Below are 18,668 nucleotides of genomic sequence, written 5' to 3'. Positions count from 1 at the left end.
CGAAGATGGCGTCGCTTATCCCACCCCTCCTGCAGTCTCCATGTCTCTGGAGGCTGCTGGACCAGTCAGAGTGCTGCACAAGCTCACCATTGCTCAGTTGGGGTGCTGACTGTGGTTCCTCAGGAAGCCACAGCCGGCTTTCATATCCAAGTTGGCTGCTGGAGACCCACAGCGATAAGGCTGGCCATAGACGATTTTGTTTTGTGTTGTGTTTTTTTTTTTTTTTCAGCCAGTAGGCTGAACAAACAAAATGCAACCGGTTCCTCATTCCCACAGTTGAGGTGGATGGAGAATTCCTCCCCACTGAGACATTATATTCTGGCAGTATAAGATAATCGTGGCAAAGGTGAATGCCACCCAAACAGGTGTTTCCCCTTTTGTGGCAATTTTAAAGTGGAGGGCCACCCTGAAAAAAAAAATATTAAAAATTACAAAAAAATCAAAAAAAAAACTGAAAAAAATTATTATTTTTTACTTACCAGAAATGCCTGTTGCTAGGCACATAATCCTAATTTTCCTCTTCCTCCTCCGCGGAGATGTTCTTTCTTCTCTCCTTGTCGCGTTGTCTTCTGGGTAACGGGTCGCGCTGTGTTCTGGGAACTGTGTTCCAGAACACAGCGCGTCCCATTCACAAAGCGCTGCGCAACTCGCGCATGCACAGTAGGAAACGGGCAGTGAAGCCGTAAGGCTCCACTGCCTGTTTCCCTTAGAAGGAGTGGCGGCGCCGAGACCCGAGAGCCGAGGGACGGGTTGGCCTCGGGCGGCCGACATCGCGGGCGCCCTGGACAGGTAAGTGTGCTTATTAAGTCAGCAGCTGCAGTGTTTGCAGCTGCTGACTTTAAATTTTTTATATATTTTTTTAAAACGGCCCTCCTCTTTAAGGACAATTTGGAGCTGCACTGATTCTACCTGTGATTCCAAATCGCTAAGTGTGAACAAGGCCTTACTACTTTAATCACTTGCCGACTGCACTATAGCTGAATGACTGAATGATTGTGCCTGCTGCAGTGATCGAAGTGTCCGGAGGACACTGCTGATCAGATTGAGGTAAAGAGCCAATCGCAGATTGTGATGAGCTGATCGCAGATCTAAACAGAGGCCAGTTATTGGCGCTCCTTTCCTCATGCTGACAGCATGTGGTTAAGAGAGCCCATAACGGGCTTCATTAAAAAGGACATCTACACTGATAATCAGGGCACTTATTTATCAGCGCAGTCCCTACAGTACCCACTAGTGTCACTTATCCGTGCCGTCTCCTTGGTGCCCATCAGTGCATTGTTTGTTTAGCAAAAAAAAAACCCAGTGGTGATTAAATGCTACCAAAAGAAACCTATTTGTGTGATAAAAATTTTGTTTGGGTACAGTGTTGCATGACCACGCAATTGTCATTTAAAGTGCGACCGCGTTGAAAGCTGAGAAATGGCCTGGTCAGGAATGGGGTATAAGTGCCCAGTAGACAAGTGGTTAAACATCTTCCAGCTCCCCACCATGCCTTTTCAGTCACAATTTAGTACTGAAGTTTGCGGTATACAACCCATTACATTTCAGAAAATGTTTGGAGGTAACCTGTATCCAAAGTTTACAACGCATTATTCTCCACCGCCACAATCGCTGGTCAGGAGCAGAGAGATGGGAAGTGAATGTTCCGGAGTTAGGTGATGACATTTGGGGCCACCCTTTCATTGCCAAGAGACCGCCTGATTTATTTTACATTTCTACATTAAATATATTTTCCCTAAATGCCTTTCAGGACAGCACCTGAGAGAGTGGCTCCTCCCACTTGCCAACAGGAAACACACCTCCACCAAACTTTAAAAGGAGGCTCCTTCCCACATGTTGCCAGTTTTTGTGTTTCCACTGGCAGAGAACACTTAGTGAGGTGTCGAGCTCTCAAGGTGCTGTCCTGAGAGGCTGGGCTTCCTGCTCCACCATTTTTTCTTTCCCTACCTCAGAGCCAGTTCCTACCATTTCAACAGTGTGATGACAGAAGCTGTTGGATGGGCTCCTTCTCCCTTGTCAGTGCCCGGGGAGAGCCGGGACTGCTCTAGGGTTTGCCACTTCCAGGCGATGGCGAGTGGCAGCGGACGTCATTCTTTTTATTTTTTCAGATCCGGCCGCTTCTCTGAAACGCCATCGGAAGCGAGGTACCTGTATCTTAGGAGCAGGCACATGGCGTCATTTCCACCAGAACGTGCAGGGGGAGGAGGGAGTAACAGGACTGATGCCTATAGGTCTGACGCAGAGGAGCTAATGGAGTCTGGAACCAGTGTTTTAGCCACATGCAACACGCTGCAGTACCAGGATGGATTTGGGGGCCACAGCAAGTGGGACAGGCACAGGCACCAGCAAGACCTAGGTAAGGGGCAGATGTCTCTCTCTCCTTTTCTCTATCTCTTCAGTGGGATTTGAGTTTGGTTTCCTCCTGGTGGCAGGGCCTGTCTGGGCACATGAGGCTTTTGGGTTTCTCACTGTGCACCTGTGGTTTGCATATTGCACGATTCTGGCTAAAATGAGAATCACAATTTTTTTTGCTTAGATCGATCACAATTCTTGCGGTGCGGCATCTTTCACATTAAGGCTTCATGCACACTGGAGCTCATAAACTGCAGTTTATTGGAGTTTGGGCCTTTTTTTTTTTTTTTTAAAGGCCCATAAACTCCACTCTATGTTAGCCTATGTGTCCATACACACATGGACGTTTTTTAGCTTTTAATGAGCAGTGGAGTATATGGGCTTTTTCTGAACGCCAGAAATTCGTGTTCAAAGTGCAGTTTTTCACCAAAAAAAAAAAAAAGATAAACGCTCATAAACACGCGTTAATTAGTGTTCGGCATTCTATTTTTTTCAATGCATTGTGGGAGTTTGGAATGCACTGTGGGATTTTTGGAGTGTCCTCTGTGTATTTTTATTGAAAACGCTAATAAAAGCTCATAAACGCTAGTACAAAACGCTGTTAAAAGCACATTTTTCGACCAGCGTTTTCTGCTAGCAATCTGGCGTCCAGAAAAAGCTTTTTTGAGCTTCAGTGTGCATGGAGCCTAAAACAAAAAAACAAATTGGGCTAACTTTACTGTTTCGTTGCGTGCGTGGGTTCCCCCCCCCTCCCCCCCAAAAAAAATTGTGTTTGAAAGACCGCTGGGCAAATACAGTGTGACATAAAATATTGCAGCAATTGACACTTTATTCCCTAGGGTTTCTGCTAAAATATATATAATTTTTGGGGGGTCCAAGTAATTTTCTAGCAAAAAATATTGATTTTTAACTTAAACAAGTGTCAGAAAAAGATTTAGACTTTAAGTGGTTAAACTTCCTGCATTTCACGTTGTTTAAACACTTGTCAGACTGCCTGGATTTTTTTTTTTTTCTTTACGTGCAGAAGTTGGTTACAATGTTTCATTTTAAAAAACTTGGCAGACTGCTGGGATGTTTTGTTTTGACAGTTGAGTGAGCAGATAAGTCTCTCCACTTGCTATATGAAAGTATCGGAAAACTCTGCAATAGAGATTGCAAGGGGGGTTGAATCGAGATCACAATTTTTATTTTTTAATGATTAATTGTGCAGCTCTAGCATATTGGTAGCGTTCAGGCTGACTCTCACTAGGATGGTTTTGTTTTCTGTTCTTTTTTTTCCCTTGTCATGGCAGGCCAAGAGATCTGACCCGGGGGTTAAAAGAAAGTGTCTTTTTCCAGCCTATGTCAAGGGTGCATTGACTCTTTAGTTAAAGCGAAGTTCTGCTTAAAAAATAAATAAATACTGTAGCTGCTAACTTAATAATCGGAACCAAACCTGTCCCAGGGTCCAACGATGCAGGGGAATGAAGGCCCCGCTCATCACCCCTCCTCTGCAGCGGCATTGTCAAAAAAATTACATGCCAAATGTGGCATGTCAGGGGGTCACCTCCCTTAAAGTGGAAGTTCCATATATAATTTTTTTTTTCACTTGTCACTAGGCAGTATCTCCCCGTTCTGCCTAGTGACAGTGTCACTGATCTCTGCTCTGTGTGATCGGAGCAGAGATCAGTGACGTGTCACACACAGCCACGCCCCCCCCCCCCCCCAGTTAGAAACGCACCCCAGGACACCACTTAATCTCTGCACTGCATTCTAGTGGTTAACCCCTTCACTGCCAGTGTCATTTACACAGGAATCAGTGCATTTGTATAGCACTGATTGCTGTATAAATGACAATGGTCCCAAAAATGTCCAATGTGTCCGCCATAATGTCGCAGTCACGATAAAAAATCACTGATTATTTTTTTTTTTTTTACCGTCCTGCTAGCGCACTGCTCCAGTGTGACACAGCCGCGGCTGTTTCAGGTCAGTTTGCAGATGCTATTTTTAGCGCAATAGTGGCTGAAAAACGACCCAGTGTGAAAGGGGTCTTAGGAAAAATACTTATCTTTTTTTTTTGTGTGTGTGTGTGTACACAATCAATGACCCGCATTTGTTGGAGTATTTTGGAGTATAGTGTCAATCTGTTGGGGTGTACTCATTTTATGCTGTAGATAAAAGAATTTGGCTTTTTTTTTCCTTGTAAGGTTGCCTCTGACATCACATTCAGATGGCATTCAAAGGTCATCCTTTTGATCTTCATATATTAGTAACAGAATCAATAAAAAGTAGTAATGTAACTTTGTATCCTACTTCTGAACAATGTTTACAATCTGTTTTGTAGCATTTACAGTAGCTACTACAGCTGCTGTATTCAGCATCTAAGCTGTTCATTGATTGCTGGTAGGAATAGCAGGAGGGGGAGCACACCCAAGATACAAGACTGGTCAATCTCTCTTCTGTCTGGTAGAAATATATAAACTAGTTTTTAGTGATGTACAAATTAGAAAAATCATGTACTCCCAGTGTGGTTTTGATTTAACCACTTACAGACCGGACCATTTTGCTGGTCAAAGACCAGACCACTTTTTGCGATTCGGCACAGCGTCGCTTTAACTGACTATTGCGCGGCTGTGCGACGTGGCTCCCAAACAAAATTGACATCCTTTTTTTCCCACAAATAGAGCTTTCTTTTGGTGGTATTTGATTTTTATTTTTTGCGCTATAAACAAAAATAGAGACAATTTTGAAAAAAACGCATTATTTTTTACTTTTTGTTATAATAAATATCCCCCAAAAATATATAAAAAAAAAACATATTTTTCCCTCAGTTTAGGCCGATACGTATTCTTCTACATATTTTTGGTAAAAAAATCGCAATAAGCGATTATTGGTTGGTTTGCGCGAAAGTTATATCGTTTTACAAAATAGGGATAGTTTTATGCCATTTTTATTAATAAATCATATATATATATATATATATATATATATATATATATATATATTATATATATATATATATATATATATATTTATATTATAATATTTTTTTTTGTGACTGCGACATTTATGGTGGACACATTGGACATTTTTGGGACCATTGTCAGTTATACAGCAATCACTGCTATATAAATGCAGTGATTCCTGTGTAAATGACACTGGCAGTGAAGGGGTTAACCAGTGGGTGGCAGTGTAGGGGTTAAGTGTTCCTAGGGGTGTGTTACTAGCTGTGGGGGTTGGGCTTTCATTTAGTGAACACTGATCTCTGCTCCAATCACATGGAGCAGAGATCAGCGTCACTAGTTGCTAGGCAGAATGGAGAAATGCTGTTTACAACGGCACTTCTCCATTCAGCCGTCCTGTGAGACGATCTCGGGTATGCCCGCGGCGATCGAGTCCGCGGGACCCGCGACCGGACTCGCGGGTGTCCCGACCGGCACGATTGGACGTACCTGTACGCCAATATGCCTGCCCGTGCCATTCTGCCGACGTACATCGGCGTGCGCTGGTTGGGAACCGGTTAAATCAAGTCCATTTTAAATCTCTAGTAAAAAAGCTTGATTTAAATCTATCGTTTTTAAAGAGCAACTGTCATTTCTGTCCCACAGCGACTCCTTTTTTGACTCACTGACGGTCCCATTCAAGGACTGGACAAGGTGAGGGACGTGGCACCTGTCATTTCAGATCCATCATGGCAGCGCTCACTAACAGGCACTGCCGTGATGGATCTGAAATGACAGGTGCTCTTTAACTGTAAGGACTTATTCTTGCTGGTAGTTAGAATATTTAGGGCCGGTTCACACTGCGGGCGATGCGAGGCGACACCGACTTGCCTCGCCGTGACCTGCCGCGACCTCAGCGGCGATTTGCAAATGACTTCTGTATAGAAGTCAATGCAAGTCGCCCCGAGGTCGCCCAGAAGTAGTACAGGAACCTTTTTTCTGAGTCGGAGCGACTCGAGTCGCTCCTCTCAGAACGGTTCCATTGTACAGAACGGGGGCAACTTGTCAGATTGCGGCGAGGCAAGTCGTGTCGCCTCGCATCGCCCGCAGTGTAAACCGGCCCTTACAAACAAAATGAAGGTTTCCTATTTAGAATAATAAGTTTAGCGACTTTAATCGCACAGGTTCTCTTTCATGGCCCAGGACCCTCAAACGGGGGAACTAAGGGCGGGAGAAAACAAATCCCCTGGTGAGGCTTATGACTCCTTCTGTGGTGTCAAATGTGGGAGAACCAGCTGGTTTCAAGGTCTTGCTGAATGGTCCACTCCACATTTATGCTCCCTTTACTGAGTGTTTGGGTTCGTTTAAAGCCTCCTCAGGCTGTGCATGCTTTTTCCTGTCCATTTATTGTCGGAAAAGCCTTTTTTGTATCAGAAGATCTCCCAGATAGATGTTATTTTTTTTCTGCCTAAGAAAGTTTTTACACTCTATCGTATGGTGGTGGAAATTCACGAAGTACGCTATACTAGCAATTCTCACAGTATATCCTCTGTGAATAAGAGCTGTTATCCGGCAGACAATGCTCAAACGCTTAGGCATTCAACGGATAAAGTTGGAATTCCAGTTTAAAAAAAAAAACAAAAAAACGTATTTTTTTTCTCTGGCAGATTGAGCAGCCTGGTTGACAGCAATTGCTTAATCTTTGTGAGGCCAGTTTAACAAGGGTTCTAGGTATCCTGCTCAGCAGGCTCAGAATTCTGGCAGATTTATGCTTGTAATAATTGCTTGTGAGTTTTTTTTTTTTTTTTTTTTTTTGTAGGATCTCCACAAGGTCCTCATGCAGGTGCTAGCTTATAACTAGCCAAACGCACAACTGCTGAGATGCCTACGGCAGTTTGTACCTGTATAGGAGACCGCCTGGGAATACCAGGTGCTATACACGATTCTGTGCACATTGTTGCTAAATACAAACATCTAAACGCATGAGTGCAGGAATGCACATCAACGGAGGATAAACTTCCTTTCACCGTGCAGAAACTCCTGGCTAGTCTTCCTTTTGCAGTGGAAATGCCATTTGAGGATGTTTATTCATCTAAAGAAATTCTAGTGGTAAAAGTACCCCCTTTTTTCCATTTAAGTAAAGGAGTAAATATATTTTAATTTTTAAAAGCTCCTCCTTTTTGTGTCAGGAGCATCGGCCTCCAGGCAGTCACGATGGCATCCGCCATCAGGTTCAATAGGTAATCCTCAGAGTTAACCCTAGGGACAAAAAGAGGTCTTGGGGGAGGAAAACCTACAAGATACTGTAGCCTCCTTATCAGGAGGCGACTGCTAGCTCAATAGGGGGAATTCTTCTGCAGTTCTCATGGATCTGACAGGAAGACGAATGGGGGACTTCCTCAATAGCCCCAATCTGGAGTTCCAAGAGTTCCCGTCTCCTCGTTTTATTTATTTTTATTTTTTTCTCTAACGTTCCTAAGGATCCAGAGAAAAATAAAGTCTTTCTCTCTGCATGGAATTTATCTGATCAGTAGTCTCCTTCCTACAAGGGGGAGAACTATCTATCGATGTCAAGGATGCTTATCTCCATGTGCCGATCTTCCCCCGCTCACCAGAACTTTCTACGCTTCGAGGTAGAAAATCTTAATTTCCAGTTTGTAGCTCTACCTTTTCAGGCTAGCTACTGCACCACGAGTCTGTATATAGATTCTGGCCCCTCCTTTAGCCAGGTTAAGGGCTCAAAGTATAACGATACTAGCCTACTCAGACTATCTACTCTTGATAGATCAATCTGTAGCCTGTTTAAACCAAGGTCTGGTTACCGCAGTCAGCTACCTAGAATACTTGGATTAAATCCTCAACCTAGTAAGATCCTCCTTAAAACCATCAAGGAGATTAGTGTACTGTAGCTATTATCATTCCTAAGTACTGCAAAGGGTATTTTTACCCCAGGAAAGAATCTGTTCCTTAAAAGAACTGATTTGGTGGGTCATATTTATCTTTGCATGTGTTTATTAGGAAAGATGGTGGCTTCTTCGAGGCTGTTCCTTATGCACAGTTCCATTCAAGACAGTATCCTGTCAACTTGGAACAAGAAGATCCAAACTCTGGACTTCCTGTTGCGTTTATCCGCCAAAGTGTGTCAGGGCCTCAATTGATCGATATCCAAAAAAAAAAAAAAGCCAGGTATCATCCTTTTATCTGTTTTTTCAATGACCACTTGCTTCTCACTCTCTGGCTCGTAACTTATTCAGGGGCAAATGTGGATTAATACTCCAGTTAGGTCACCCCTGATTCCCTGGAACTTTAAAGTTAGACTTGTCGGCTTTACAAAAACAGCCTTTTTGAGCCAATGTGGGATTTTTCCCTTGGTCCACTTGACGAGGAACATCATTTTCCTGGTTGCCATATCTTCTGCAAGAAGAGTATCAGGGTTGGCTGCTCTTTCTTGTAAAGAGTCATATTTGATTATTCTTAAGGATAAGGTTGTATTGTGGCCTCATCCTACCGGTAATTTCCTTCCGAAGCTAGTGTCAGGTTTTTACATTTAAACCAGGTTATCGTTCTGCCTTCTTTCTTTCAGAGAAGGAAGTTCTGAAAAAAATGGTCCCTGCGTTCTCTTGATGTGGTGAGAGCAGTCAAGATGTATTTAAAGGTGACCGCTCAGATGCATAAAAACAGATGTTTTTTCTTTCTGTTGCCTGACGGTCCTAAAAGAGGACAGGCAGCATCGTAATCTACGATTTCTAGGTGGATTTGTCAATTGATTGTTCAAGCTTTGGCTTAAAAGAAGAGAATTCTTCCTTCTTCATTTTAAAGGCACTCCACCAGGGCTGTTAGTGTTCTTGGGCGGTGAATCACCAGGCCTCCATGGCTCAGATCTGCAAGGCCGCAACTTGGTCTTCAATCCATGCATTTACCAGATTCTATCAAGTAGATGTAAAAGATCATGAGGATATCGCTTTTAGGCGCAATGTACTGCAGGCAGCAGTATGAGTGCTCTAATCCAGTGGTCATCAACCCTGTCCTTAGGGCCCACTAACAGGCCAGGTATACAAGATAACTGAAATACATCACAGGTGATATAATTTGCTGCTCAGTGATTGCAGTATTCTAGTCTGCATCTCCCCAAGGTAATACATAAAACCTGGCCTGTTAGTGGGCCCTGAGGACAGGGTTGATGACCACTGCTCTAATTCTCTTGGTGCCCTACTATTGTTGTCTCCCTCCCTTCAGTTGGCATTGCTCTGGGACATCCCATATAGTAACTGCTATGGCTCTGTGTCCCCTAATGTATGAAAAGAAAAACAGTATTTTTAAAAACGGCTTACCTATAAAATCCTTTTCTTTGAAGTACATCAGGGGACACAGAGGTCCCTCCCTTCTTTGGTATACACCTATATCAAGGGTTGACAAATTTGCTTTGAATTTAGGAGCCAGTTAAAAAGTTAGGAGCCAGTTATTTCTTTTTTTTTTTTTTTAGAGTGGTAGGGATTGTTAGCTCCTGGGGTAACGCCACTCATTTTCACCCCCATCCCTAACTCACAAGGGAGCACCCAGTCAATAACTCCAATGAAACGCTGTTACATGAGGGTTATGGGCTGACCAGAAAGAGTAAGGCTGACAACAGGTGGCACTGGCAGGCACGTAGAACTGCCAGATGGCATTGGCAGGTGACACTGGTTGGCATTGGCAGGTGACACTGGTTTGGAACTGGCAGGTGGCACTACTGACACTGGCAGGTGGCACTGATTGGCAGGTGGCCCTTGTTGGTGGTGGCACTGATTGGTGGCACTGATAGGTGGTGGCAGGTTGCACTGGTAGGTGGTGACAAGTGGCACTGATTGGCAATGGCACTGGTTGGCACTGGCAGGTGGCACTGATTGGCGGTGGCAGGTGGCAATGGTTGCCACTGGCAGGCACGTGGAACTGCCAGATGGCATTGGCAGGTGACACTGGTTGGCATTGGCAGGTGACACTGGTTGGCATTGGCAGGTGACACTGGTTTGGAACTGGCAGGTGGCACTGGCACGTGGCACTGATTGGCAGGTGGCCCTGTTTGGAAGTGGAACTAGTTGTCACTGGCAGATGGCACTGATTGGCGGTGGCACTGGTTGGTGTTGGCAGGTGGCACTGGTTGGCGCTGGCACTAGTTGGCACTGATTGGTGGTGGCACTGGTTGGCAGTGGCAGGTGGTATTGGTGGTGGCACTGGTTGGCACTAGCAGGTGGCACTGATTGGTGGCGGCAGGTGGCACTGATTGGCACTGGCAGATGGCACTGGTAGGTTTCACACAGAGCACTCTGTTACTGAAATGTAACAGAGGAGCTGTCAGAATTTAGCTTAACCACTTGCTTACTGGGCACTTAAACCCCCCTCCTGCCCAGACCAATTTTCAGCTTTCAGCGCTGATGCACTTTGAATGACAATTGCGTGGTCATACAACACCGCACCCAAATGAAATTTTTATCATTTTTTTTCCCACAAATAGAGCTTTCTTTTGGTGGTATTTAATCACAGCTGGGAGTTTTATTTTTTGCTAAACAAACAAAAAAAGATGCAAAATTAAAAAAAATCATGTTTAATAGTTTGTTATAAAATTTTGCAAACAGGTCATTTTTCTCCTTCATTGAAGTGCGCGGATGAGGCGCACTGATAGGCTGCACTGATAGGCATAGTTAAGGCGGCACTAATAGGCACAGATAAGGCGGCACTGATGGGCACAGATAAGGCGGCACTGATGGGCACAGATAAGGTGGCACGGATGGGTGGCACTAAGGTGCATTGATAGGTACCACTGATAGATGGGACTGATGGGCACTGATAGGTGGCTCTGATAGGTGGCACTGATGGGCACGGATATGTGGCACAGGGGTGCAGCACCGTTGAGGCAGATTGTGGGTGGCACTGTGGGCACTGCTGGGTGGCACTTACGGGGGGCACTTATTTATTCCTGAGGGGGGCAGGTGGGTACTAGTAAGCTGGCCGTGATCGGGACTGATGTCCCAATCACGGCCGCCGGTGATCGGCTCTTTTTTTTTTTTTTTTTTTTTCTCGCGCTGTCAGCGCGAGGAGGAATAATAGCCGATTACCGGCTCCGTTGTATCACATGATCAGCTGTCATTGGCTGACAGCTGATCACGTGGTAAGGGGTCAGGATCGACCCCTTGCTCGGATCCGTGAGCAGGCGAGTCTCATAGACTCGCCGATCACAGAGCCCGTCGCGCGCGCCTCTCAGGGGGCGCGCAGGCCGCTCATGCACCGGACGACGTCAATAGAGTAGTTCCGGCAAAGGAGGTCCGCGCTGTAGCCGTCATTTGGCTATAGCGCGGGTCTCAAGTGGTTAATGTCGGAATGGGCAGGACCCAGCTGGGGTGTGAAACTTACACGTAACAGAGAGGCGGATCTGTCAGATTTGAGCTTGATGTCGGGGTGGGCGGGGTCCGGCCAGGTGGCGGGATTCGGCAGCTATCAAACACCAGCCAACTATTGGGCTGCTTAAGAAGAGGGGCGGGCCACATACACGTAGCGGCCCGCCCAGATCCCATTGGCTGGTGTTTGATAGCTGCCGGGTCCCGCCCAGTCTGACCGGGTCCCTCCCACCTCGACATCAAGCTGAAATCTGACAGATCCTCCTCTTTCCGTTGCTTGTCAGTTTCACACACTTAGCGCGGCGCCGCTGAGTGTGGAGGAGGACGGCAGTCAGTGTTAATGCTGCTGCATGTCTGGGGCATCAATGGTGAGTGGGCTGGTGGCAGCTTAGGCTGGGGTTTGTCGAGCCCTGACCTATATTGCTTTGCTACAAAACTGAGGTGCTCCCACCAGTGGGAGGGGTTATATAGGGAGTGCAATTTTTTTTATTTAGGGCGTGCCAGTGTCCATCACCTGAAGGTGACCTATAATCCACATAGTAACTACTATGGCTCTGTGTCCCCTGATGTACTTCAAAGAAAAGGATTTTACAGATAAGCTGTTTTTACTGCTTGGCAGTAAGAATAACCTTTTTTATATTTAATATACAAATGTATTTAATTTCTAAACCACTAACACGTCCACAAGATATCTTGCTGAACACTAGGCAACCACAAAATACACACGCGTATATATAATGTATATAAAAATTAGTTGTCCATATGAGGAAATAGCAACCGGTCATAGCTATGTTCTTGGTGTTAACTTTTGGGTGTATTCTCGGAGCAGGTGTGATTCTTCTGTTAACTCTTGCAGTTCAGTTCCACAGTAAGGGAAGGATGTGCTAGCAAACATTTATTGTATATGATTAAGGTCGATGAACCAAAGCTGATATGTCAGGCATATAAAGCGTGTGTGTGTGTGTGTAATAAATGTGTGTGTATATATATATATATATAAAAATTATATTTTTTTTATTGTTGGAATAGACACTTCATCATGATATTCCAACCACGTTATATATATATATATACACACACACACACGAGTCCATAAAGACATGGATGAGTGTGGGTTAGAGGAACTTTACTGGGCCTGCACAGTATCCGGACCTTAACCCAATAGAACACTTTTTGGGGTGAATTGGAGTGGAAACTGCAAGCCAGGCCTTCTCATCCACATCAGTGCCGGACTTCACAAATGCTCTTCTGGAAGAATGGTCAAACACCCTCTTAAACCTTGTGGAAAGCCTTCCCAGACGAGTTGAAGCTGTTATAGCTGCGAAGGGTGGGCCAACTTAATATTAAAACCTATGGACTAAGACTGGGATGTCATTAAAGTTCATGTGGGTGTAAAGGCAGGCGTCCCAGTATTTTTTGACAATATAGTGTGTGTGTGTGGTTTATAGTTTTTACCCATTACAGCATTTGAATTTCTGTCCCTGTATCCCTGAGATTTACACACCTCTACCACACACAGTAGAGCCCTGTCTGGCAGGGCAGGAGACCCCCACTGAGGGTAAATCATGCAGATGTCACACTTGCAGTCCTGTGGTTGGTGAGTTTGTGAATACTAAGGGAGAACATTGATCTGTTTTGTATGTATTGGACAATATGCCGTGCATGGTTGTACATTCGTAACGCTGCCACTCGTGTTTTCACATGCTTATGGGCATATTCTCCAAAATGTAAAGGATGTAGAGTAGCGCTTTTTTTTTTTTTTTTTTTTTATTTATTTTATTTTTTTTATTTATTTTTTTACTTTAGGCCTAAAAATTTTAAACCATTGCAAAAATGCCTCTGCATGGAAAGGCTTAAAAGATATACTGAAATTTCAGGAATATTTGGTTTAGTGTCCTTGCCCCTCCCCTTTTTTTTACATTTTTTATTATTTATTTTTTCTTTCCTTACCTTCCAGGCCCACTAAACCAGGAAACTGGCGACCGCTACGGGAAAGAAGCAAAATAAAAAGAAGATGGAAGAAGTGGCAGATGAAGAGGAGGAGGAATACGTGGTGGAGAAAGTCTTGGATCGGCGGGTTGTTAAAGGAAAAGTTGAATATCTTCTGAAGTGGAAAGGTTTCTCAAAGTAAGTACTTTAATCTTGGAGGCTTGTCCATACTTTAGCTCAGCCTTTCTCAACCTTTTCAACACAGAGGAACCCTTGAAATAGTTCTCCAGTCTCAGGGAACCCCTGCTAAAAATTTACAACTCATGATACATTAGTGTGATGGTCAGTGGGAAGAATGGTCCTTACACTGGGGGTCATTGGGAAGAATTACCTCCTTACAGATAGCTAAAAAGATGACTGGTGTCAGTGGGAACTTACCCAAGAGGCAGAAATTGCCCAATGCTGGAGGAACCCTGGTTGAGAATCACTGCTATAACTGATATAGTGTATGCAGCTGAAACAGAGAAACAAAACATTTAGTGACAGCATACTAAATGATAAAACCTAAGATGCATATTAAGACTTAAAGCGGAGTTCCACCCACATTTTTCATTCCTCACCATGCAGCACTAATGTGCATCCTTAAAATGAATTGGCAATTTTATTTATTTTTTCTGTTCACTTACCTGATTTATGCCTATATCTAATTTCACTTCCTTCTCTAGGGGGCTGCGGCACAGTGAGTCATTTCCGGTTTTGCGTTGGCTCCTGGCAGATCTTGGTCAGCTTGGCATGGCATCTATGGAAATGCTTGGCATCGCATGGCTCCAATAATATTTGACATTGGCGTCTGTGGAAAATCTTGTTCAGCACAGCCATGCCAAGCTGACCAAAATCCCACTGCATATGCACGAGATTGGCAGGTGCATGCTGGGTAGCCAGCATGTACGGAATCCAGGACGGACAATGGCTTCAGATGCCCACACTGGAGATGGCCGTGCTGTGCAGAAACTTCACAAAGTAAGGAAACCATGCTGTACTAATAGAAAACTAGGCAAAGTTTACAGCATACCTTTGTTACTTTGCATGAGGCATGAGTATTCTTGGGATATTTTAAAAGTCATATTTTGGCCGGAACTCTGCTTTAAGATAATAAAGTTTAGGAAAGGTGTTGTATTTTTAAATAGTATTCCATTTCTGGGTTGGACGTATCTGGCACGGAGCAGAAATCAGGCAAATGTTTTCTATATTTTGTATACCACCTAATACTGGAAACTAATAATGGAGCAGAAGACACTAGGAAGAATGCTGTGCTGAGATCTGGTGGTATTTATTAAAATTTGTGCTCTTCTCTCTAAATCAGCAGTCAGGTCTGTCCAGGAAAAGTCATATTTGTTGGCTCTATTTTGGTTCCCATTGAAAAAACCTGTTTGGCTGTAAAAAAATAAATAAAAAATAAACAGTATCGCCTCCCAAATGCCTGTCAACTGCACCTGTACTGCTCTCTGAAAAGCGATCAACCCCAAATTGCTTCTCAGGGTAAAATATGGGGGTAAATTCAGCTTAAATCTGTTACAGACCTGTACAAATATGTCAGTTTGCTGCCCAAGATCACCAATGCACAGAAAAAAAGACTGACAGACATTCAGATTTGAATCTACATTCATTGTGAATTTGCTGCATTAATGTCCCTACAGGCCAGATTTACAGTTATGGCATGGGCTGCGTTCAGATCCCTTTTCAGAGACATTTGACAGGCGGAGAGGAGGCAATATGTCACCACCTCATCACCTGCTTAACCCATTAAGTATTGCACTGCCACTCCACAGCAGTTGCACCACTGCCCCATTTGCTCAAATTTGTCACGTTCAGTGGGAGGTAGTGCCACGGGGGGTATAGTTACTGCTGCAAAGCATCGCATCTTTGGCATGTGTACACCCCTGGTCACTGCCTTTGCAGCTAAAGCAGGAATGGTTGGGGTAGGTAAAAATATGACTCAACTGTGTGGTTTTTTCTGCCCCCCAACTTGCAAGTGTAAACACGTTTTAACCTCCAGAAGGTTTTAAAATGCCTGGAATTGAGAAATGGGAGAAGGACCTGGGAAAGACCTTTTCACCCATACAACGGCAGAAGATTATATATCTGGCATTGAACTCATCGATCTGCTCGCGAACTCAGGAATCTAATTATAAGATATTGACACAGTGGTATTATACCCCTTCAAAACTCTGTAATTTCTTTCCAGAGGCTTCTGACCGTTGTTGGCGGTGTAATAAGGATATATTTTGCATATATTTTGGCAATGCCCTAAGATAAGACAATATTGGCTAGAAGTACAAAAGATCTCTCAAAAATTTACATCATACCAGAAGACCTGGCCTTTTTTTTTTTTTGCTTCATTGTACAGAAATACCTTTACAAACATATAGGAAATCGGTGATATGCCATCTAGTTAATGTAGCTAAGGCAGGAATCGCACTCAGATGGAAAGAACCCAGGCCACCTTCAATTGCAATGTGGCTAAATAGAGGGGGCTGGGAAGTACTTGTCTCCCGCGGGGGGTGAGAGGATAGGGGAGGGGGGTAAATAATAATATTTTTTTTTTTTTGGGGTAAGGGTTAAAAAAAAAATAGATAAAAGATGAGGGAAGTTTGGGGGAGCTATAACTGGGGGAAATGAGAATTATAATAGATAAAACTGGAATAGATAGATAATTTATATAAACTGGAAGACGCAATGTGTAGATAGAACAATTTGGTTTAATTTATATAAAGGAAGAGGAAAATGGAATATGTTCTATAGGATATAAGATATATCTATGTAAGAAAGTAATGTCTCTGTTGCCTCTTTTGATTGTTGTTCCCCCCCTCTGGACTTATGTGATATAAATAAAGAAAGTAAAAAAAAAAAAAAAAAAAAAAAAAAACACCTTCTCAAGGGGCTTTGCTCTTGGTCATCAGGTAAGGGTGTGTGTTTTTTTGTTTTTTTTTATGTATAGACAATTGTCAATGGTGTTATTTATAAGTTTTCTCATCACACAGGAAGTAATATGTTTTGTTGAGCCTGATTTTAGCTTTTTATTTCCTGTTTTTCCACAAATACATTAAATTCAAATTCTTTTTTCTTTCTCATTTCAAAAATACAACACGTCACTGTTTTCACTGTGTTGATGTCCCTTTTCTCTTGTGCAGTTACCAGAGAAAAACTAACTAGAAGGGATTAAAAAACAGAATGACTGAAAAAAAAAAAGATTGGTGCTGCATATGGCGTTCAAAGATAATAGAAATGTAATCCTATGCAGAACTCCAAGCATAAAGCATAACTGTAAATCGTCTACATTTCTGTGTCGTCTTTATACACACCTAGCAGCAGGTATCCTCCATTTACACAATTCTAAACCCCACCCCTGAAATCATATTGGTGGTGCTCCCCAATCTGATAGGTGGCTAATGGCAATAACATTCTACTTCCTTAGAGCCCCCTTACACGGGCAGAAATAAACACTGCTTTTGGATGCAGACAGTTTTGTATGCATCTAAATGCAGCACTATAGTAATCGATGAGCCAAAATACAGCTCTGTCTGCACGTGAAAATGTGTGCTGCTACAGTCATATTGATGTCAGTTGGGATGCAGTAGCTGCACGAACACAGCAGCTGCTCCCCCATTTGTCAGTGGTGCAGGTGCACGGCCCTAAACGCATACAATGTGCAGAGAGATGTTTAATTGAAAGCAGTAGTTGCCTGTGCAGCTGCTGCATCCCAATTTACATCAATTGAACTTCCTGCTTGGGGATGCATGGAACACTTGTGGGGCCGTGTTTATCCACACAGGGATGCACATGGGTGTACTTTGAGGTATGCCCTGTGTGAACAAGTCCTTTATCTTCCTAGGTGCTCTGTATGTAGGCTACCTGTTCCTTCACAAACTGAAAACCTAGTAAACAGAGGGGGCAGATATAAGTGGTGGGGGCATTTTATAGAGGGTGCAGGCAGATGGTTGAGGAATGTGAAGCTTTGAGGGAAGCAGAGGAGCTTAGGGCATGGCAGCTGTAGTGGGGGGGGTTACTGTTTAGGTGAATAGCTGCAGTCAGCAGGTTGTCAGCCACTGATCACATCTATTCTTTTATTCTATTAGTTGTTGTGATCATGAGTTTACAGCAGAAGGGGAAATGCAGCTAACTGTTGGAAATGGTTCTGTAGGTCTGTACACTGTCCAGCAGCAAAAGGGTTAAAAATTTCTGAATGTCCCACCAGCGACCCATAGTTGGTCGAGACTGAGAGTGGTCTTTGACATCTCAGTCTCTATTCCAAGAGCACACGGTGAGTGCGCTTTCAGCACAAACATCAGTCGCCCAGCAACACGTGCAGCTTGTGCGAGTTAAATTCCATCCTTTTGCTTCTGCGTATGTGTTGTGCAGGCGGCAAGAGGTTAAAGCAGACTTGTAAGAACAATATATCGCCAAACCCACCACCTTAACCTGTCCTGGGCCCCCTCAAACACCTTTTACTTGTAGATCCTTTCACACTGAGGCAGGTTTCAGGTGTTTTAGCGCTAAAAATAATGCCTGTAAAGCACCCGAAAACTGCCTCTATAGCCCGAGTGCTTTCATACTGGGGACGGTGCGCTTGCAGGACAGGAAAAAAGTCTTGCAACTCTGGGGCTGTGTATACACTGCTCCCACACTGCCCCTGCCCATTGGAATGAATGGGCACCGCTTCAGAAGTGCCACATCATGGACGCTTATAACCTGTCTTTAAAGCTTTGGGGGTAAAAGCGCCCGCTACTGCCCGAAAAGCGCCGCTATAACAGCGGTAAAGCGCTTCTGAAACGACCAACGCTTCTGAAGTATTTGCGTATGTAGAAAATTGTAATGTATCAATTACTTCTTTACAATGCAGCACAGAACGATATAGGTAAGGAGAAAGGTTGCTGTTCAGAGTGGACTTATCACAAGCTTTTGTTGGCTGCTACTTGTGTTTGCCTGTGACAATGAGTGAGCCGGGGCAGAGGTAAGTATAGGCATCAGAGGGTGCCTTGGAGAGGTTGGGGAATATTTTTACTGAGAATTTAACGCCAAACTCTAGTTATCCTGT

General features: G+C 43.9%; 1 protein-coding gene across 1 annotated transcript in view; it reads left to right on the top strand.

The window, feature by feature from the left end:
- Nucleotides 1–18,668, top strand: part of CBX1 (chromobox 1) — a 94,181-nt gene that overhangs the window by 7,485 nt on the left and 68,028 nt on the right. Inside the window, exon 2 of the mRNA XM_077459755.1 lies at nt 13,602–13,771. Within this exon, the coding sequence (XP_077315881.1) occupies nt 13,659–13,771 (113 nt within the window). The 5' untranslated portion in view covers nt 13,602–13,658. The remainder of the gene's footprint in view (nt 1–13,601; nt 13,772–18,668) is intronic.

The sequence above is a fragment of the Lithobates pipiens genome, unplaced genomic scaffold (assembly GCF_037356315.1).
Source record: "Lithobates pipiens isolate NorthernLeopardFrog02 unplaced genomic scaffold, aLitPip1_a1.2 Scaffold_28, whole genome shotgun sequence".
Classification (NCBI taxonomy): domain Eukaryota; kingdom Metazoa; phylum Chordata; class Amphibia; order Anura; family Ranidae; genus Lithobates; species Lithobates pipiens.
The sequence above is the reverse complement of the archived record's forward strand: the minus strand, read 5'-3'. Positions and strand labels throughout refer to the sequence as shown.